The sequence below is a fragment of the Debaryomyces hansenii genome (assembly GCF_000006445.2).
Source record: "Debaryomyces hansenii CBS767 chromosome A complete sequence".
NCBI lineage: Eukaryota > Fungi > Ascomycota > Pichiomycetes > Serinales > Debaryomycetaceae > Debaryomyces > Debaryomyces hansenii.
The window spans coordinates 1,068,902-1,087,543 of NC_006046.2; the positions used below are offsets into that span (position 1 = coordinate 1,068,902).

Here is an 18,642-nt window from a genome sequence, read left to right on the forward strand (position 1 = left end):
AGACAAGAAAGCATACTCTCAATATGCCAATAATTCTATAGAATATAGTAATTTAAGATACATATACAATTCAATATGTCATTACACTAGGCCTAAGTTCAAACTACACAATATATTAGAATTACCTCTATAATACGATACCAAAATCATTCATAAACCCACTAGCTTTGAGATTCAGCCCCCACTATCAAATAAAATGTAAATCAAACAAACACACGTTCTAAAGCATTAAAATCTTGCTGCTCCAGTCCACTATCATAAATATTAACATTGGGCCTAGAAAGTGCAAAATCAATGATGTATACTTGCCCTTCTTTTGTACAGAGAATATTGTCTTCTTTAATATCCCTGTGTACAATTCCGTTCCGGTGAATCACCTCCAATTGTTTCCTAGCCTTCTCATATGTTTCCCGGTCTTTCGGTAACGGGGCTTTCTCGATATATCGAAAAAGGTTGAAGTGCCCTTTCGCAACATACAGTTTGTCCATGGTAATCATGACCTGCCCCATCTTTTGACGAACGTAGCAACTATTGAACTCAGGGTCTTTGGACAAGATTGAATAGCATAATCTTTCAGTGCGGTACCATTCATAACACACGTCTTTCTTTTCTTCAAAAGAATAACCTTTAAATTCATATCTGTTAACCATGCGCGGGTCATACACCTTTGCAACTAGAGTTGTGTTGTCATCGATCAGTTCTAGCAAGAATCTCTTGAAACATATAGCCTCTAGTTTAACTAATTGTGCATTAAATACATCTGAATTTTGCATTAAAACGTAGTTACTGTTCTTAGGCATATTGATAGGCATTTCATCTGCTTCTCCCTCTTTCGCTTGTTCGGTCTCCTCACTAATAGATTCGAACACGGACATGTTCGTACCTCTTGTGCTTGGGCGACTTCCAGAACCTTCCGACAGGTTCAGGCTTTCTTCACTCAAGATCGCGTCCGTCAATGCTTCTCCAGATAGCTTTAGATGTTCTTCCAATCTGCGAACCCTTTCTTGTTTGATTATCATTTTCGAATCTTCCTCGACTGATTTATAGATGTACGCCAATAGTGATTCTCGCAACGTGGGTTTAGCCGAGTGGCAGTTTCGAATCAGATACTTAATTGGAACTATTTTTTTTGATTCGTTGCCCATTTTCACTGGTCTCAGGTTGTGAACGTTCCGTTCGAAAGAATCAAGGTCTAGTTCCACAAACACAACGACATAAGAGTCTGTAAGTATTCCCTTGTCAGTCTTGAAATAAAGCATCTCGCAGATTAGCTGTTTCATTATTTCCTTTTGATCTGAAAAAATGCTTCTTATTCCGTCTAATGGCTTGCCATTATAGTCAGGCAATAGAGGATACTTTTTAACCTCTGTAACACAATACACTAGGCTCCCTTTACTAATAACTATGTCAGTTCGACACATGAAGTCGACAATAAGAGGTAAAGGTCGGTGCCATGTAGCTGGTCGTTCAGTCTCAACTTTCGTTACAATGTCTAAAGCAATTTTCAACATTTTACATATTGGGCGAATCAAATATGTAATAAAAGCGTCTCGAAAGGGTCCTTCTAAGGCCCCTTCTAGTGGAATCAATTCGTATTCATGGAAAGCAAAACCTATAAGGGCGTCTGCCAAATCGTTATCCTCTATTCGACGGAAAATTTCCCTTATAGTGATGGCCACTTCGTCATCCCCCATTTCTGTCAAATAATTGTTACCGCACCTAAAATAGGGAAATTGTTTGATGTAATTATTAGAGCTTCCTTTATTACCACTACTCGAAGAATTACTCTTATTCTCTATTTCATATTCACACATAGGAAGCGACAAAATGAGCCTGAATAGCCTCTTAACATGGTGTGGGTAGCTTCTCCTTAAGTCTATAAGAAACTCCAGATATCGAGTTTGAACTCTTGAAATAAAATGATCCATTTCTTGATTATCAACCTTAAACAACTCGTGAATTAGAATCCGGTAATCAACTGTCATCACTCTCCAACCTGGATAAAAATCACGATAACCGTACATCTCTAATTCATCTTCAACGCATTTAGACATTGCGAGATACAATGGATGCTGTGAAACTAAATCCCTGGAAGCTTCATTCATAGCTACTTCATTGCGATTAAATTATCTTCCTAAATACTTCTCCATATTATACTACTTCTATTATATATTGAATCTTAAACATATTATGCTATACATTATATGCAGTATAATGGTTGCAAGATTGTTTCAAGAAGGTCCAGTTAGAGCTAGATGAGTCGTCTTGCACATCCATGTCATCATCTGACGGTCATTATGCTTGTATATTATTTGATCGCTTGTGGAAATTGATGTCTGGCTATTAAATACTTACTGGTGTTTTGCTTTCAATTACCACGATTTACACCTTAACTTTCGGCTTTTTGCTAATATAAATCATGCAAACACACGTTCTAAAGCATTAAAATCTTGCTGCTCCAGTCCACTATCATAAATATTAACATTGGGCCTAGAAAGTGCAAAATCAATGATGTATACTTGCCCTTCTTTTGTACAGAGAATATTGTCTTCTTTAATATCCCTGTGTACAATTCCGTTCCGGTGAATCACCTCCAATTGTTTCCTAGCCTTCTCATATGTTTCCCGGTCTTTCGGTAACGGGGCTTTCTCGATATATCGAAAAAGGTTGAAGTGCCCTTTTGCAACATACAGTTTGTCCATGGTAATCATGACCTGCCCCATCCTTTGACGAACGTAGCAACTATTGAACTCAGGGTCTTTGGACAAGATTGAATAGCATACTCTTTCAGTGCGGTACCATTCATAACACACGTCTTTCTTTTCTTCAAAAGAATAACCTTTAAATTCATATCTGTTAACCATGCGCGGGTCATACACCTTTGCGACTAGAGTTGCGTTGTCATCGATCAGTTCTAGCAAGAATCTCTTGAAACATATAGCCTCTAGTTTAACTAATTGTGCATTAAATACATCTGAATTTTGCATTAAAACGTAGGTACTGTTCTTAGGCACATCGATAGGCATTTCATCTGCTTCTCTCTCTTTCTCTTGTTCGGTCTCCTCACTAATAGATTCGAACACGGACATGTTCGTACCTCTTGTGCTTGGGCGACTTCCAGAACCTTCCGACAGATTCAGGCTTTCTTCACTCAAGATCGCGTCCGTCAATGCTTCTCCAGATAGCTTTAGATGTTCTTCCAATCTGCGAACCCTTTCTTGTTTGATTATCATTTTCGAATCTTCCTCGACTGATTTATAGATGTACGCCAATAGTGATTCTCGCAACGTGGGTTTAGCTGAGTGGCAGTTTCGAATCAGATACTTAATTGGAACTATTTTTTTTGATTCGTTGCCCATTTTCACTGGTCTCAGGTTGTGGACGTTCCTTTCGAAAGAATCAAGGTCTAGTTCCACAAACACAACGACATAAGAGTCTGTAAGTATTCCCTTGTCAGTCTTGAAATAAAGCATCTCGCAGATTAGCTGTTTCATTATTTCCTTTTGATCTGAAAAAATGCTTCTTATTCCGTCTAATGGCTTGCCATTATAGTCAGGCAATAGAGGATACTTTTTAACCTCTGTAACACAATACACTAGGCTCCCTTTACTAATAACTATGTCAGTTCGACACATGAAGTCGACAATAAGAGGTAAAGGTCGGTGCCATGTAGCTGGTCGTTCAGTCTCAACTTTCGTTACAATGTCTAAAGCAATTTTCAACATTTTACATATTGGGCGAATCAAATATGTAATAAAAGCGTCTCGAAAGGGTCCTTCTAAAGCCCCTTCTAGTGGAATCAATTCGTATTCATGGAAAGCAAAACCTGTAAGGGCGTTTGACAAATGTTTATCCTCCATTCGAAGGAAAAGTTCCCTTATAGTGATGACTACTTCGTCGTCCCCCATTTCTATCAAATAATTGTTACTGCACCTAAAATAGGGAAACTGTTTAATGTAATGATTGGAGCTTCCTTTGCTACCACTACTCGAGAAATTATTCATATTGTCTATTTCATATTCACACATAGGAAGCGACAAAATGAGCTTGAATAGCCTCTTAACGTGCTGTGGGTAGCCAAGTTCTAAGAGTGCTAAAAATCTCAGATATTGAGATTCAACACTTGGGACAAAGCCTGCTGCTTCTTGATTATCTACTTTAAATATCTCTTGAATTAGAATCCGATAATCCACTGTCATCACTCCCCAACCTTGATAGAAATCACGATAATCGTACATCTCTAATTCATCTTCAACGCATTTAGACATTGCGAGATACAATGGATGCTGTGAAACTAGATCCCTGGAAGCTTCATTCATAGCTACTTCATTGCGATTAAATTATCTTCCTAAATACTTCTCCATATTATACTACTTCTATTATATATTGAATCTGAAACATATTACATATTATGCTATACATTATATGCACCACTAAAATGAAGCATTAGTGATTGGTTGCACAGCAGTTTCTCATTCAGGAAGGTGTAGGGGGATGAACTATATTGGCTTGCTGATTCATGCCATCCACCAATTACTCAAGCTCGAACTGGCACAACAAATGCGAATCGTTCCACTAGCACAATTTTTACGAGATTCACCTACATTACTCCTTCATAATTCATCAAAATATATTACTAACGATTCTAATATACAAGAAATAAATGATACATGCACCCCTATGATCTTTCACCCCTTAATCTTCTGGCCAATTGGATGTCCTTCTTTTGGATAGTCACCCTCTTGGCGTGGATAGCACACAAGTTTGTATCTTCGAATAACGACACCAAGTAAGCTTCAACGGATTCTTGTAAAGCACCAATGGCGGAGGATTGGAATCTCAAGTCGGTCTTGAAATCTTGGGCAATTTCTCTGACTAATCTTTGGAATGGCAACTTTCTGATCAATAATTCAGTAGACTTTTGGAATCTTCTAATTTCTCTTAAAGCAACGGTACCTGGCTTATATCTGTGAGGCTTCTTGACACCACCGGTAGATGGAGCAGACTTTCTGGCAGCCTTGGAAGCTAATTGCTTTCTTGGGGCTTTACCACCAGTGGATTTTCTAGCTGTTTGCTTGGTTCTAGCCATCTTAGTTTATGAATAATATAGTATAATATAAAATATAATATAAGATAAGATATAATATAAGATAAAATTATAATTCAAGATGCTCGCTCCTATATATACAAAATGTTCAACTATTAGTGCTAATAATATATCAGTATATTCTGCGCGGATTGTATGTTTGCTTATGTTTGCGTATGTTTGGGAATGTTTATTTGTGCGAGACAGAGGGTTTTCCACGGTTTCCGCCCTGTTTACCCTACTTCTCCCCGGCCAGTAACCACACTTTTGGTGCATTTAGCGAGCCCTGCCGTTTGTTTACCTCGTCACGTTCGATTTTCTGTCGCTTTTCCATCGCTTTTCTATCGCACTTTATCGCACTTTATCGCATTTCTTGTCTTCTTCCCCATAACGTAAACAAACAAACAGTGCGAAAAGCTCATCAGTGCTGTACTGAAAACTGCAACTGCCCCCGGTAATACACAGCACCCCATTTAGACGGTTCGCGACCGCGCAAACGTCACGATCCGCCATTTCTGCTTCCACGCTTAACTTACTCCAGTATTATTGCGACCGGAAAAGACACGATATGGGTGCGAGTAAATGGGTGAGATATTGCCTTTGTTTAGTGTGGAATATGTAATGAGCAAATTGAGATATCTGCTTGAATATTTTTATCATCCCTTATATATATATAAGGCCGCACTTTAAAATTATTAGAAAATTATTCCTTATATTAATATATTTAATTAATATATCTTAATATACTAATATAATAATAATAATATAAAATGTCCGGTAGAGGAAAAGGAGGAAAAGGTTTAGGAAAAGGTGGTGCCAAGCGTCACAGAAAGATCTTAAGAGATAACATTCAAGGTATTACCAAGCCAGCTATCAGAAGATTGGCCAGAAGAGGTGGTGTTAAGCGTATTTCCGGGTTGATTTACGAAGAAGTTAGAGGAGTCTTAAAGACCTTCTTGGAAAATGTCATCAGAGATGCAGTTACATACACAGAACACGCCAAGAGAAAGACTGTTACTTCATTGGATGTTGTTTATGCTTTGAAGAGACAAGGTAGAACCTTGTACGGTTTCGGGGGTTAGTTTTATACGATCAATATATGGGTTTATGTTATGAAAGGCATTGTAGGATGTAGAGTAGACTGGAGGTCTAAAATAGACTGGGGACGATATGAATAGGTTGATTAGGGGCCTGAAAATTGGAATGGTTTCTATGTGTTCTATATGGGTATTATATAGGTACTATTTGCTCTATTTGGGTATAATTTCGGCATGATATCTCTGTATGTATTCTATCTATGTAGTCTAGGACCATCCTTCTTCTTCTGACTATCTATGGTGGCGATTCATTTCATATCGCTCGGGTCAACACCTCACCTGGCTGGTACAACACCAGTTCCACCTGCGTTTCTGTCATCCCCTTCACAAGCACATGGAGATGCGAGATTGTCTTCACCGACTGCAACGCCTCCCAATTCTTAAACCACACGATGTTCTTGCGGTCGATGCCCATCCCATCCACAAACGTCTTGCAGACGTATTTTTCGATGATTTCTCTCGTGGCAGGCGAAATGTCCCCGATGGGTGACGTCTCGTCCGGCTCGATCCGCAACTTTGTCCACACACACATGTGCATCACATCGTCCTCAAAATAGTACGGAAAGTGGTTGGGTACGATTTTCAAGTCATCTTTGTGGGTAAATAACTTGTAGCTAGCAGGACTAATGACTATCTGGTTGTCGGGAACCGCATTTCGAATAACCTCATCCCAGCTCATACCTCCATTCTCCTTAGGATCGTACCATTTCAACTCGTTGCTCAACAAGTGCTTGAAAATCGTAGTATGGTTTTTCTGGAGCTGTGCTTTAAAGCTATGGTAGTTTTCCGTCTGCTGCAACGACCGGGCAAATTTTTCGAGTCTATTCTCTCCAACAATCTCCTTCACCTCCTCCCACGTATATTCTTTGTCTCTAATTTTAGATGGTGGCATTCCTGGTGTGTGAACAACTCTGATTTTAATGTGAGTATCAGTTTTCGTAGTAATCATTGCGAAACTTCTTATTTGTCACTCTTTAGTGTACAGTTACCAAAATGCCCTCTTTTTTTGGGATTTTGTTAGACAAATATCTTTAAAATAACCAGGGATACTCCCGTTATCACATCGGAAGGTATGGGATGCCCACAATATATATAAGTACAAGATTTAGTGACAAACCAGTTGGTTACATTATCGATGTTACATTCTGCAAAAATGCAACCAGAACGCTCGTGGTCTTCTCGGCTTTTGTGTCATAATACCCGATTTTTCACTATCTTGACATTATTGTTCACTATACTATAAACGATTGCAAGAAACCGGAACCAAATTTATCGGTTTAAGACACGTAGAATGGCTGTCCATAAATTAATAATATTACGTCACGGAGAATCGGAATGGAATCATGAAAACAGGTTCTGTGGGTGGATCGATATACCATTAAGTGAAAAGGGCCGGGATGAGGCCAAGTTTGCTGGCCACTTGATTCAAAAGTACAATCTTAAACCAACAATTACTTACACATCGAAATTGACGAGATCGATACAGACAGGCGACATTATTCTCGAAGAATTGGGCCGGTTGTGGTGCGATGTTGTGAAGACATGGAGGTTGAATGAAAGACACTACGGGGCATTCCAAGGGAGAGATAAGAACGAGGTGTACCGTGAATTGGGCGCGGAAAAGTACCAGTATATCAGAAGAAACTACAACGGGACACCACCACCAATGGAAACTCAATATAAGGATGATTGTATCGATGAGAGGTACGAAGTGGATGATGTTGATATTGCAGATCTTCCACGAGGCGAATCGTTGAAGTTAGTGATGGAGAGAGTGATTCCGTATTTACGGAAGGAAATTGTTGAAGGAAGCTTAATTGGCGACAATAAGACGGTGCTTGTGGTAACACACGGAAGTATAGTGAGGAGCGTGATTAAGTATTTCAAGGGTGTGAGTGATGCTGATATCTCGAAGATCAACGTTCCTACCGGGGTTCCGATGGTGTTTGAATTGGATGACGATTGTAACATGGTGAAGGACTACTACTATCTTGATCCAGAGTTGGCAAAGAAAGGAATTGAGAAGGTAAGCAACGAGGGCACCAAAAAATAGCCCGAATGCCAACGTTCCGAAACTTAGAATATAGACTATTGTTCTAGAATAATCCGAGAAAATTAATGTGCTATAATATCAATACCGGTATTCTGGGATAACCACGATCTCCTAATCTCTTAGATAACCACAACATACATAAGAAGTAAGCGAATGGTAAGGTTAAGAGTTGCAAGGTGATTTCATAAAGATATAGCAAGACTAAGGCTTTCACGTAGGAGCTGTCACTTATAGAGTACTTAATAGAATTATATTATATTTATCATTTATGTCTAAACACTTTAACTTTCGCAACTTATATGGTTAAACAGGGTTTACTAATAAATAAATACGGTAACATTCATGCCGTATACCCGTCTACATTCAGAGACAGAAAAGTTTAAATCTCCGACTCGCACCGTTGATGTCGGCTTCCACGGCTGTAAATACGGTTTTAACGGACCAGTGACTGATACCGGTTATAAGCTTATTTCCTTTATCTAGGCACACATACATAATAAATGCCTACATATTGGAGGTATCGTTAATTCCCTTGATAGAACTGCATCTCGGAGTCTACTTTAATTCCGGATTCTTAATAGGACTACGTACTGACTATATAATAAAACAAGAATTCCTTTCATTTGAAAACAAATCATAATTACTACTTACAGGTTATCAATTAATCAATATAAATTAAATAAGAAAATGGCAGCTACTTGGAATGAATCTGATAAAGAAAAAATGAACCCTTTAGTTGAATTCTTCAACAAGGGTTTAAGAAGTCCTGTGTTTAGGCGTCCAGATGAAGTTGGTTTGGCTTATGAAGATGTTTTCTTTCCTTCACAGGACGGGGTTCCTCTCGAAGGATGGTTTATTCCTGCAAAATCCAATAAAATAATCATTTGTAATCATTTCATGCCTGGAAATCGTTACGGTTATGCAGGGCATTTGGAAGGGTTCCAAAATTTTGGCGGTTTCGAAGTGAACTTTCTTCCTCAATATAAGGCACTTCATGATGCAGGCTACAATATATTGGCGTATGATTTAAGAAATCATGGTCTTAGTGGTCAAGGAAACGGCGGTAATGTTGCAATTGGTCTCAGAGAATATCGTGATGTCATTGGATCTTTGCAATATGTCAATTCAAGAGCTGATACTAAAGACATGGTCAAAGGGTTGCTCAGTGTCTGTTTAGGTTGTAATGCCACGATTGTTGCAATGGATAAGAATCCAGAGTATTTTAAGGACATTAAAGCGATGATTGCACTTCAACCAATTTCTTTGAAGTATTTTATTGAAAAGGCTGCGGAAAACCAGAATTTGAAGGTTGAAGAAGCAACAAAATACTTTGCTGAGAGTCTTCGTAACGTTAATGGGTTTATTCTTGAAGAGCTTTCGCCAACGCCATACGCAAAGAGTGTAACTGTTCCCACCAAAGTGTTCCAAGTGCGCAATGATTACCGTACCAATGTTGCAGATGTACAAGAAATCTATGATACATTGCTGTCTAAACAAAAGGAGCTTTACTGGATTGAAGGAACAGATGAAAGATTTGAGGGATACAACTTTTTATCCAGAAATCCTCAACATATGATTGAGTGGTTTGAGAAATATGTTTAAACCTAGTCATTATTATGCTATGCACTAAGCGATGCTTCTTGTAGTTTATATTTTACTGATATATGAAGGAATATACTGTTTTAAGATAAAAATTTTCAGCGTCTATTATATCAATATTGAACAACTTGTTGTCGATGGAATAAACTTGTATCATGATCATAACGGGAATTCTTCTTATTTGTACGTTGATGATTTTGTATAAACAAGCTACAATTATGCTCTTAGTCAAAGTAAAACGTAATATTATAAATAGGATCTTTAAATCTTTGATTTTTATGTAATACTATTGATAAAAGGATCCGCATTGTAATTAAGATGTGCTAAGAATTCTTCAAACGTATAATCAAGTCCGAGATCAGCGGTATTCCAAAACTCATCAATCAGCATTACATCCCCTACTGACTTATTAGTGTTCGTATCAATGGTCGAATAAGTGCTATTTTGCATCATTTCTGGATATTTGTTTTTGAAATAATCCAAAATTATTTTTACTGTGAAACAAAGAAGAAAACAATGGAAATACTTAACAGAAAGCCGAACGGTTGTTCCATAGAACTGTTCAATTACGCAAAGAAAGTTCTTAAGACATTCTTCTTTATTTTCATGTACTATTTTAGTCCAAAATGCAGCAGCTACAGAAGAAGGCCTAAAAGTTTTCGCAGCTTTGTATAATGACACTTCACCATTTAAGATCCTAAGCAAAAACCCACTAAGTACACACATCACCGTTTTCATCGGATTCCAAATTTGTGGACCAAGTAAGGTTTCAAATTCAGGACAGACCACAATGGATGCGTCTTCTGCAAATTGAAACGAAACACCAAATATAGTGAAGATATTTTCAACAGCATGGTATAGGTACTTTTCCTTGGCTTCTCCTGTGGCTGATAAATATAACAAATACTGTAGAGTGAGAAGGTTATGTGAGATCATCATACGAAGCATGATTTCATAAGCCGCTTCAGCCAGTTCTGCAATCAGACCCCTCGAATTATATAATATTTCAAACGGACGTATTCGTTTGTTCAACAAATCATCAAATTCTGATAATAATTCCTCTACTTCCGCTATCATTGTAAGATCGTTCCCATGATTAAGAATTTTCACAGTTTTCCTCAACAAGCGGGCAGTCGTACACTTAATATTGAACGAATTAGCTATTGTCTCATTTGATGACCAGAATTCATTACTCAAAAGGTCCCTGAATGGTTCTTTAGTGTCACTCCCATTATCTTGTACTAGCAACGGCATTCCGAATTCGAACGCTTGCAAAGAATCAAGGTATAAAAGAGATGCCCATGTTTTTCTCCACAAGTGAATATCGCTATTGTCAATAGTAAGCACCGCTAACGTACTAGGGTCTTTATGTAAGCCATGAAACCTTGCCATTTGTGCAGCAATTGCAACTAGAATATTCGACCCTGATGTCTTATCTTCATTCTCAGGACAATGCATTCTATAAACCTTGAGAAACAATACAGCTTGGATTTTTCTGAAGTCTATCTTTTCATATCCGCGAGACCCTAAAATAAGGTGCTGGGCATAATCCACATAATAAGAAGATATATTTGCGTTCGTATTCTCTATTAGCTGTAACAAATCACTATCGGGCCCGCCCAGATAAGTATTCTGATTTTTCTTTAACGGTATAGTTAAATATGCAAATCGTAACACGATGAAAAGAATGGCAATTGTTGAGCCTCTATAACAGAGATCATCATGATCTATTGTTTCTTTATTCTTAAATATTTGGCCAACCTCATTCATGAATATTCTTTCGTCAATAATAGGCGCAAATATGTAGCACAACCTAAAAAATCTTTGAATTAACCCATTAACAATTCTTAGGGATGGAAGCGCCGGGAGTACCAAGGGTTCATCAGGTGCTATAGTATCAACCTTAGTGCAATCATCTACAGTAGGGCAATTCTGGCTAAAATCTGCATCATTCTGAATTTCTAACGACGTTGATTTGAGTTTAAACTTTTGGCTCTGTTCTTTAAGGTAATCGGAAAACACATCTACCGAGTAACGATCATTCAAGAGAAGAAACATATGCGATGTGGGACCAAAATAGAGAACCTTCAAGTTCTTTATGCAATACCGGTGCGAGAACTTGCTTAAATCAAGAATATCTCTATTTTCGTGTTGCTTGCCTCTTATAGTTTCATCAGCGTCAAATACGGATGGCGGGGAAGTATCTGTTGATCCAATACTGGCGTTCTCCAGTTCACGTCGCTGTATTTCTATTGTCGATTCCAAAGACCTTATGGTATCTTTTAACCCCATTATCTCCTCTTGTAACCTTTCTATTGCCGCTTCAGCGGTTCGCGTACCTTTGGACCATGGTTGTGTTTCGTATTTACATGAGTTTTCACCATCTTTCAGGAGACAGTTACTACAGGTGGGCCGCTTCTTATCACATTTAATTTTTTTGCTCCTACACGTTGAGCATGAAGTGGGTATTCGTGTCCGAGACTTTCTGACTCTATTTCCATCGGAAGGGGTAGTCGTAGGTGTTGAATGAAGCATAATTTCGGTGCTTAGAAAAGAATCATGTCGAGAGATGGAACAGTTCTTATGCGCATTTTTTGTTACGTCCGGTAATCCCGTCCACGTGATATATATATACGCCGCAGCATTATTGCAACCCTTTGCCAATTCCTATATCGAACAGGTGTTCTGTTCCCCAGCCATAAGTATTCTCCTTCTCGTTCAAAAATACCTCGTTCAAATCAGTATTCTCCTTCTCGCCCAAAGAAGAAAATGCGATTTCATAATCAACATTGGCATCAACAGACAGCCCTGCCTGCAAAAGCAACAAGTATTGAGAATATTGCGAATCGCGTGTGCCTTACCCAGAACAACATCCACATGTATCATAATGTATAGCTCGACAGTCCTTCACCCGGCCATGCTATTCATTCATTAACTATCCCGTTAAGTTGAGTCAGTTTATCTATTCATGGCTTTTCCGACGTTCTCCGAGTATGCCGGTTCTTATCGCTGTCACTGAACATTCGCTAGCATTTGCACGCCGCACGCCGAACCAGCTCGTCACCACCTCTGTTTCCTCAATATTTCCACCATTTCGTCTTACTTGTAGTCTTCCGTCTTCTCCGTCTCTCACCAATTCCCCATATTGACAAGTACTTTACTTCTTTCCCGATACTTCGCCCTATCTCTTCCGTACCGTATCTGTCCCATCACCGTTACCAGTTTCACACCCGGACACCAAGTAAGGCATCACATCCACACACCCACACATATCCTCGCCTATTAGCCCGATTCAGTAATCGTCCGCAACCCGTTTGCGTAGAAGTTTCGAGAAGAAATATCACGCTACCTTCGCATACTTAACACTGACTCCGACATGGCCCTTTACGGACTCCCATCTGCAAAAAGCAATCCGCATCGATGATCGTATTGATGACAAATATCGGAATTAGGAGTTAAATTTCTCATATATAGATCATTCACACTGTCGCAGACGCCAAACGAGCATTTTTTTCTTCTGTTTGTTACAAGGACAATCGAAATCACTTACGACTGGTACACGTAATACCCACAATATTTGGTATTATTATTTTTATTATTATTATTATTATTAATAATAGACTCACACAACAAAAGTAACCACAGGTTTTCAAACTAACACATACATAAGTACAACTAACACATAGTTGTATCATATATTAATAGCATTCTCGTTCTTACTAGTATTAGTAATTAGTAATTAGTGTGGTTGTTACATAAGACGATTAGTCGTAATTCGCATCGCACATTTAAAACGAGAACAAATTCCTTTTGATTATAAACTGTTGATATTTTGGTTTATTCTATAGAATCAAAGGTAAATTGGAATACACACAAGAAAAGAAGATGACATCGTTGATAATACCACGGATGAAGAAAACCATCAGCGATATTATGGACGACGAATTATATGAGGTGCCTGAGAGCCCAATACAAGCCCAAGGGGGCCGGAGCGACTCGCCAAAGCCGTATCTTAAAAGAACAATTTCCAACGCTGGAAATAGCGGAAACAGCATTACAGGAAACCAAATGTATGGCAGTATGAACGGTAGCGGTAATAACTTGTCGAGTTTGCTTAATATCCCTGATACATTCATCGATCAATACAATAGGTTGAACAGCACCGTTAATAACGGGGCTGGGGCCGGAAATGGAATGGGAACTGGCGCAGGCGGTGAAGATTACACCATGGTCCCACAAGCATATAATGATGAGTGGTACGGGGGAGGAAACGACGTGAATCCGTTCACAGACTACGGAAACCCTGACTCGTTGAGCACACAGCAACAGACGCATTCATTTATCCAACCACAGGATCTCACTCGCAGGAGAAGGATCACCACGTTGGACGACGAAACCATGTCTCACCAGAAACCGCTCAAGGACGAAGACCAGTTTTTGTACAACCCTGATATCCAGCCATCGCAGCTTATCACCAACAAGAATTTTTTGAACGAAGACTACTTGTATTCGGACTCATTATTCATTCCAAACCAGGCCGAAGGGGCCGCCAACGGTATATCGATGGGCGACTACGAAAACAATTTTATGGATGGCTTTGACGAAGAAGTCGAAGAAGAGCTTTCCGATGATGATGATGACAACTATTTTTATGATGATTTTGATGACTCGACAAACCATACCCACAACGAGTATTTTGACGCCAGTACCTCTGCGTCCACACCTAAGAGTGACATGATGGGCGGTTACATTGATGACTTTGGCGTGAATAGCATACCAGAACGTGATGACGATGACATGATGATTGACGATGTTAATATGGAACCTTCTTCTGATCATATCATAGAACAGTTAGAGGACAATAAGCCGTTACATAATTCAGTTGAGTCTTCAGTCGAACCATACAATGAGTTGTATAATGAAACAACGGGAGACTCGTCGAATGATAGTACAGCTGAACCATACACCGATCCATCATCTCCATCAGAACACCATGATATTAAACATGATATGCATAAGACAGCGGCCGAGATATCCGCCAATAACCCCAACCATCAATGTGATTTAATTAATCCATCGACAGGCCAACCCTGTAATAAGCAATTCTCAAGGCCATACGATTTAATAAGACATCAAGAAACTATTCATGCTACAAAGAAGAAGATTTTCAGATGTGTGATCTGTGAGGGTAGGCTACATGGTGGAGCAGGTAATGGTAAACTGAAGACATTTTCAAGAGGTGATGCATTATCTAGACATATCAAAGTGAAGCATGGTCTAGTCGGCAAAGATGCTCTAGATTTAATTAATGAAGCCAAGGAAAATGTCGAATATATTTATGTTTAAATAGTTATAAATAGCAGATTAATTATTAATTAGTAAACTTTAAGAATTAATATAATGAGTATGATTTTAATGCTACGTGGTGTCAGATTGTAGGAGCAAATGAATTGCAAATGTATATATGTTTATGTATAGGATGGTAGTTTGTTGTTCATTCACATATATGTATAATGAAATTATAGTACAGTTGTTTGTATAGCTATGGCACAAGGACAATTCACTTTGAATTTGCCGTGGGTAAAATGCTTAGTTGATAGTTTCTAAAATGTAAATACTGGAATGCAATGATAATATCTAAACCCATTTGAAATAAGGCGGCCAAGATAAAAATAATTGAAATGTTATCAGTACCGAACACCAAATAACTAATTTTTGTTAAATCGCCCCCGAGCCAACTTAACAATAACATGATCTTGAAATTTCTGATTGACTTCAATCTATTCAACATCAATATTTGGGGCAATGGTAATAATGCTTCGATGAACAATCCCAATACACCAATGAAAGAACCGTAAGTCTCATTGTGGTTAAAGATAGCAGTTAATACCCCAAAAATTAACGAAAATTTCAAGATATACTTCCAATAGTCACTCTCATCATTCCATTGCCAGAATAACTTAGGTCTTTTATAGTGTACATCAAAAAAGTTGAGGGTATATCTAAAAATTGTAGTCAAGTAAACCGCCATATACACGTAGTAGTCATCTGCAATTCTACCTATCAGTTCGACTACCCCATTAGTCGCGTATGTTTCATGATAAGTAGGGTATGTTGATACCAGGAGATGCCTTGGTAAGTACGAATTCAATTCATTTTTAAATGACGGAAGCGGCTCCAAATACTCCGGCTTAAAGCTTTTGGGTCTATAGTTAAGCGAGATTTTCAACAACAAGCTTTGTATGAAAACCATTACAATCAGCTGTCTCAATAGAGAAATCTCATACGGGGTTATAATATAGTAGAATATTCTTAGGATCAGGGACATTAACATGGTTGCACATATATCAATCGAAAATCCCATCGATGTTTTTTTGGTGTAGATTCCGTAGCATGTTGTACCATACGAAAATAGTGGAGTGAAGGATATGAAGATATTAGCACATTTCTGTAAGTCTGGTAAGTAATCCAAATACTCGAGGTATTCAGGAGGGAGCAAATATGGCATTATGTTGTATGAATATGAAAGTATAGTTATTGATTCAGAAGCTGGTTTATATGAGATGATTTCGCGGGTTATACAGGAACGCCGACAAGCCGGTGTTCTGCCATGGCTCACCAAACAAGGCTTTCACGGTATTCAATAAATAACGTGATTATAATATATTATGAGGCACTGTGTGTCTCTATGTAGTTTTCGTGTAGTGACTGTGTGATTCCATCATTAGACTCCATCGCAGGTTAAATTAATATGACTTATATGTCTCTTTTTTTAACGATAGAACGGAAAGCATATAACCACGACTGAGTTCTAAACACCTATAAGAGCAAAAGACTAAATATCCAACCCGCTAGGTTTAGATACATAGATGTAACTAATGAGGATGATATTAAGAAGATTTATTGTACCGGGGATTCGAGTTGAGCACCTTTATGATACTAGATGAGAATATCAAGCTTAATAATATAAATGAGGGCTACAAGAACTGTAAAGTGATTACCGAAAGGGAGATGAAGACCGGATTAAGGACATAATGTCAGATAGATATGATATCATAGATAAGACTGTAAGTGTATTTGCGACCAGTGCGAAGTTTGATAGCCACAAGAACTTCAAAAGTGTATCCAGTTTCGAATATAGGAGAGATGAAGGGGACTTCTAGGAAAGAAGCAAACAATCCATATACTTTTCAGAATTGGTATTGCTGTTCCTATAGGACGGTAGGAATATATATCATGATTCATCAATAGATGTAATGGTATGCTATATTTACTTTTCTGCACTCCTGTTTTTGCAATATTTATGCTTGATTATACAGCATGCTAGTTAAGGCAGTCTAAGCTGACAATCTTAGAAGCATTAGATAGTATAAACAAAAGACAAATTAACAGTAACATAACCATTATCCAATATATTCGATGTAAAACTCACTTAAAATATCCTACCTATCGTAGGAGTTCTGTGAAAGACTTTTTGAGTATGCTTCTGGGGTCTTTGCACCACACATACTTGTACTTTCCTATTTGTATTTTCCTATTTGTACTTACCTATTTGTACCGATAATTTATGTCATACAGTATAAAAGGAGAGGTAATTAATGCTGATTTTTGCAGCATGCTACATAATTTACCTCTTTAAATTAGTATAAATTTAAAATGACAGAACCATTAGATAGTGAAAGACCTAATATACAGTTGGGTAATGTATATTCTAATATAGTCGAACTCAACCAAATCGTTCCATCTATTATAGAAAACATGATCGACGAAAAGATAAGACAAGCACCTGAATGGTTTACGTCGGAAATAAATAATATCAAGACTAGCTTTACCAATATGGATAATAAGCTTACTTCACTCCAGAAAGAGGTTGCTTCACTCAAGACAGATATGGATGGCAAGGTTGCTTCACTCAAGACAGATGTTGCTTCACTCAAGACAGATGTTGCTTCACTCAAGACAGATATGGATGGCAAGGTTGCTTCACTCAAGACAGATGTTGCTTCACTCAAGACAGATATGGATGGCAAGGTTGCTTCACTCAAGACAGATGTTGCTTCACTCAAGACAGATATGGATGGCAAGTTTACATCACTTGAGGCAGGCTTGTATGACAATTTTGCTTTAGTTGATTCGACATTTGCTAAATTGGAGTACAGTCATTTATGTTTGTTTAATTCTTTTAGAAGGATGAACGGATATGAAGCTGTTAGTGTACCATTTTTAAATAGAGAAGAAAATCAAGAAGAATTGCCGCTAATTCTGTCAGTTCAGGACATTGATGGATTGACTAAAGAAGAATGCCAACGATTTTTAAGGGGATACAATATTGAATTTCATCCAAATGAAACAATCAAACTAAAGGAAAAATTAAGGGAAGGAGTAGGTTTAATGGCTAGGTATGACTATGAATACAAATTTGCAACTTTTTCCACGCCTAATTAGTTCAGTCTTATGGAATCATAATGTTCATCGTTATTGTTATTTTACTTACGGCATCGACTCATTAGGAGCAATGCGATATAGCTAGAAAAAGTATGCATGCTAATATATAAGTTCTGCGAAGTTTATAATTTCGGTTTAATATATATCAAATGTAGAAGAGATGAAGGAAATGTTTAAGAAATTAAACAAAGAAGCAGAGGATACATATACCAGAACTGTGCCCGATAAGCTTGTTTGATAAATTGCATACATTTTTCACGCCTTTTTAGATACAAAGGAAAGATAGTATCATTCCAATACAATAGTGAGGTTTCAGCAGGATATGCTACTTAAAGGCAAATACATACCGACAGATCAACGCA

At 38.0% G+C, this 18,642-nt stretch overlaps 12 protein-coding genes across 12 annotated transcripts; 6 read left to right on the top strand and 6 right to left on the bottom strand. All coding sequences in view use genetic code 12, as the record gives it.

The window, feature by feature from the left end:
* Positions 1 to 203: 203 nt before the first annotated feature.
* DEHA2D12650g (DEHA2D12650p) lies at positions 204 to 2,105 on the bottom strand (the record flags this gene model as incomplete). Its single annotated transcript, XM_002770262.1, has 1 exon — positions 204 to 2,105. The coding sequence occupies one exon, from the start codon at positions 2,103 to 2,105 to the stop codon at positions 204 to 206; it is 1,902 nt and encodes a 633-aa protein (XP_002770308.1).
* Positions 2,106 to 2,417: 312 nt separating this feature from the next.
* On the bottom strand, positions 2,418 to 4,319 carry DEHA2D12672g (DEHA2D12672p; the record flags this gene model as incomplete). Its single annotated transcript, XM_459024.1, has 1 exon — positions 2,418 to 4,319. One exon carries the CDS (start codon positions 4,317 to 4,319, stop codon positions 2,418 to 2,420), a length of 1,902 nt encoding a protein of 633 aa, XP_459024.2.
* A 359-nt stretch (positions 4,320 to 4,678) lies between these two features.
* DEHA2D12694g (DEHA2D12694p) lies at positions 4,679 to 5,089 on the bottom strand (the record flags this gene model as incomplete). Its single annotated transcript, XM_459025.1, has 1 exon — positions 4,679 to 5,089. The coding sequence occupies one exon, from the start codon at positions 5,087 to 5,089 to the stop codon at positions 4,679 to 4,681; it is 411 nt and encodes a 136-aa protein (XP_459025.1).
* Positions 5,090 to 5,856: 767 nt separating this feature from the next.
* Positions 5,857 to 6,168, top strand: DEHA2D12716g (DEHA2D12716p; the record flags this gene model as incomplete). Its single annotated transcript, XM_459026.1, has 1 exon — positions 5,857 to 6,168. One exon carries the CDS (start codon positions 5,857 to 5,859, stop codon positions 6,166 to 6,168), a length of 312 nt encoding a protein of 103 aa, XP_459026.1.
* Positions 6,169 to 6,436: 268 nt separating this feature from the next.
* On the bottom strand, positions 6,437 to 7,132 carry DEHA2D12738g (DEHA2D12738p; the record flags this gene model as incomplete). Its single annotated transcript, XM_459027.1, has 1 exon — positions 6,437 to 7,132. One exon carries the CDS (start codon positions 7,130 to 7,132, stop codon positions 6,437 to 6,439), a length of 696 nt encoding a protein of 231 aa, XP_459027.2.
* Positions 7,133 to 7,474: 342 nt separating this feature from the next.
* On the top strand, positions 7,475 to 8,236 carry DEHA2D12760g (DEHA2D12760p; the record flags this gene model as incomplete). Its single annotated transcript, XM_459028.1, has 1 exon — positions 7,475 to 8,236. The coding sequence occupies one exon, from the start codon at positions 7,475 to 7,477 to the stop codon at positions 8,234 to 8,236; it is 762 nt and encodes a 253-aa protein (XP_459028.1).
* Positions 8,237 to 8,923: 687 nt separating this feature from the next.
* Positions 8,924 to 9,838, top strand: DEHA2D12782g (DEHA2D12782p; the record flags this gene model as incomplete). The annotated part of the gene is made up of 1 exon (XM_459029.2): positions 8,924 to 9,838. The coding sequence occupies one exon, from the start codon at positions 8,924 to 8,926 to the stop codon at positions 9,836 to 9,838; it is 915 nt and encodes a 304-aa protein (XP_459029.2).
* A 273-nt stretch (positions 9,839 to 10,111) lies between these two features.
* DEHA2D12804g (DEHA2D12804p) lies at positions 10,112 to 12,370 on the bottom strand (the record flags this gene model as incomplete). The annotated part of the gene is made up of 1 exon (XM_459030.1): positions 10,112 to 12,370. The coding sequence occupies one exon, from the start codon at positions 12,368 to 12,370 to the stop codon at positions 10,112 to 10,114; it is 2,259 nt and encodes a 752-aa protein (XP_459030.2).
* Positions 12,371 to 12,828: 458 nt separating this feature from the next.
* Positions 12,829 to 12,984, top strand: DEHA2D12826g (DEHA2D12826p; the record flags this gene model as incomplete). Its single annotated transcript, XM_459031.1, has 1 exon — positions 12,829 to 12,984. One exon carries the CDS (start codon positions 12,829 to 12,831, stop codon positions 12,982 to 12,984), a length of 156 nt encoding a protein of 51 aa, XP_459031.1.
* A 736-nt stretch (positions 12,985 to 13,720) lies between these two features.
* On the top strand, positions 13,721 to 15,181 carry DEHA2D12848g (DEHA2D12848p; the record flags this gene model as incomplete). Its single annotated transcript, XM_459032.1, has 1 exon — positions 13,721 to 15,181. One exon carries the CDS (start codon positions 13,721 to 13,723, stop codon positions 15,179 to 15,181), a length of 1,461 nt encoding a protein of 486 aa, XP_459032.2.
* Positions 15,182 to 15,395: 214 nt separating this feature from the next.
* DEHA2D12870g (DEHA2D12870p) lies at positions 15,396 to 16,343 on the bottom strand (the record flags this gene model as incomplete). Its single annotated transcript, XM_459033.1, has 1 exon — positions 15,396 to 16,343. One exon carries the CDS (start codon positions 16,341 to 16,343, stop codon positions 15,396 to 15,398), a length of 948 nt encoding a protein of 315 aa, XP_459033.2.
* A 1,148-nt stretch (positions 16,344 to 17,491) lies between these two features.
* Positions 17,492 to 18,280, top strand: DEHA2D12892g (DEHA2D12892p; the record flags this gene model as incomplete). The annotated part of the gene is made up of 1 exon (XM_459035.1): positions 17,492 to 18,280. One exon carries the CDS (start codon positions 17,492 to 17,494, stop codon positions 18,278 to 18,280), a length of 789 nt encoding a protein of 262 aa, XP_459035.2.
* Between the last annotated feature and the right edge of the window lie 362 nt (positions 18,281 to 18,642).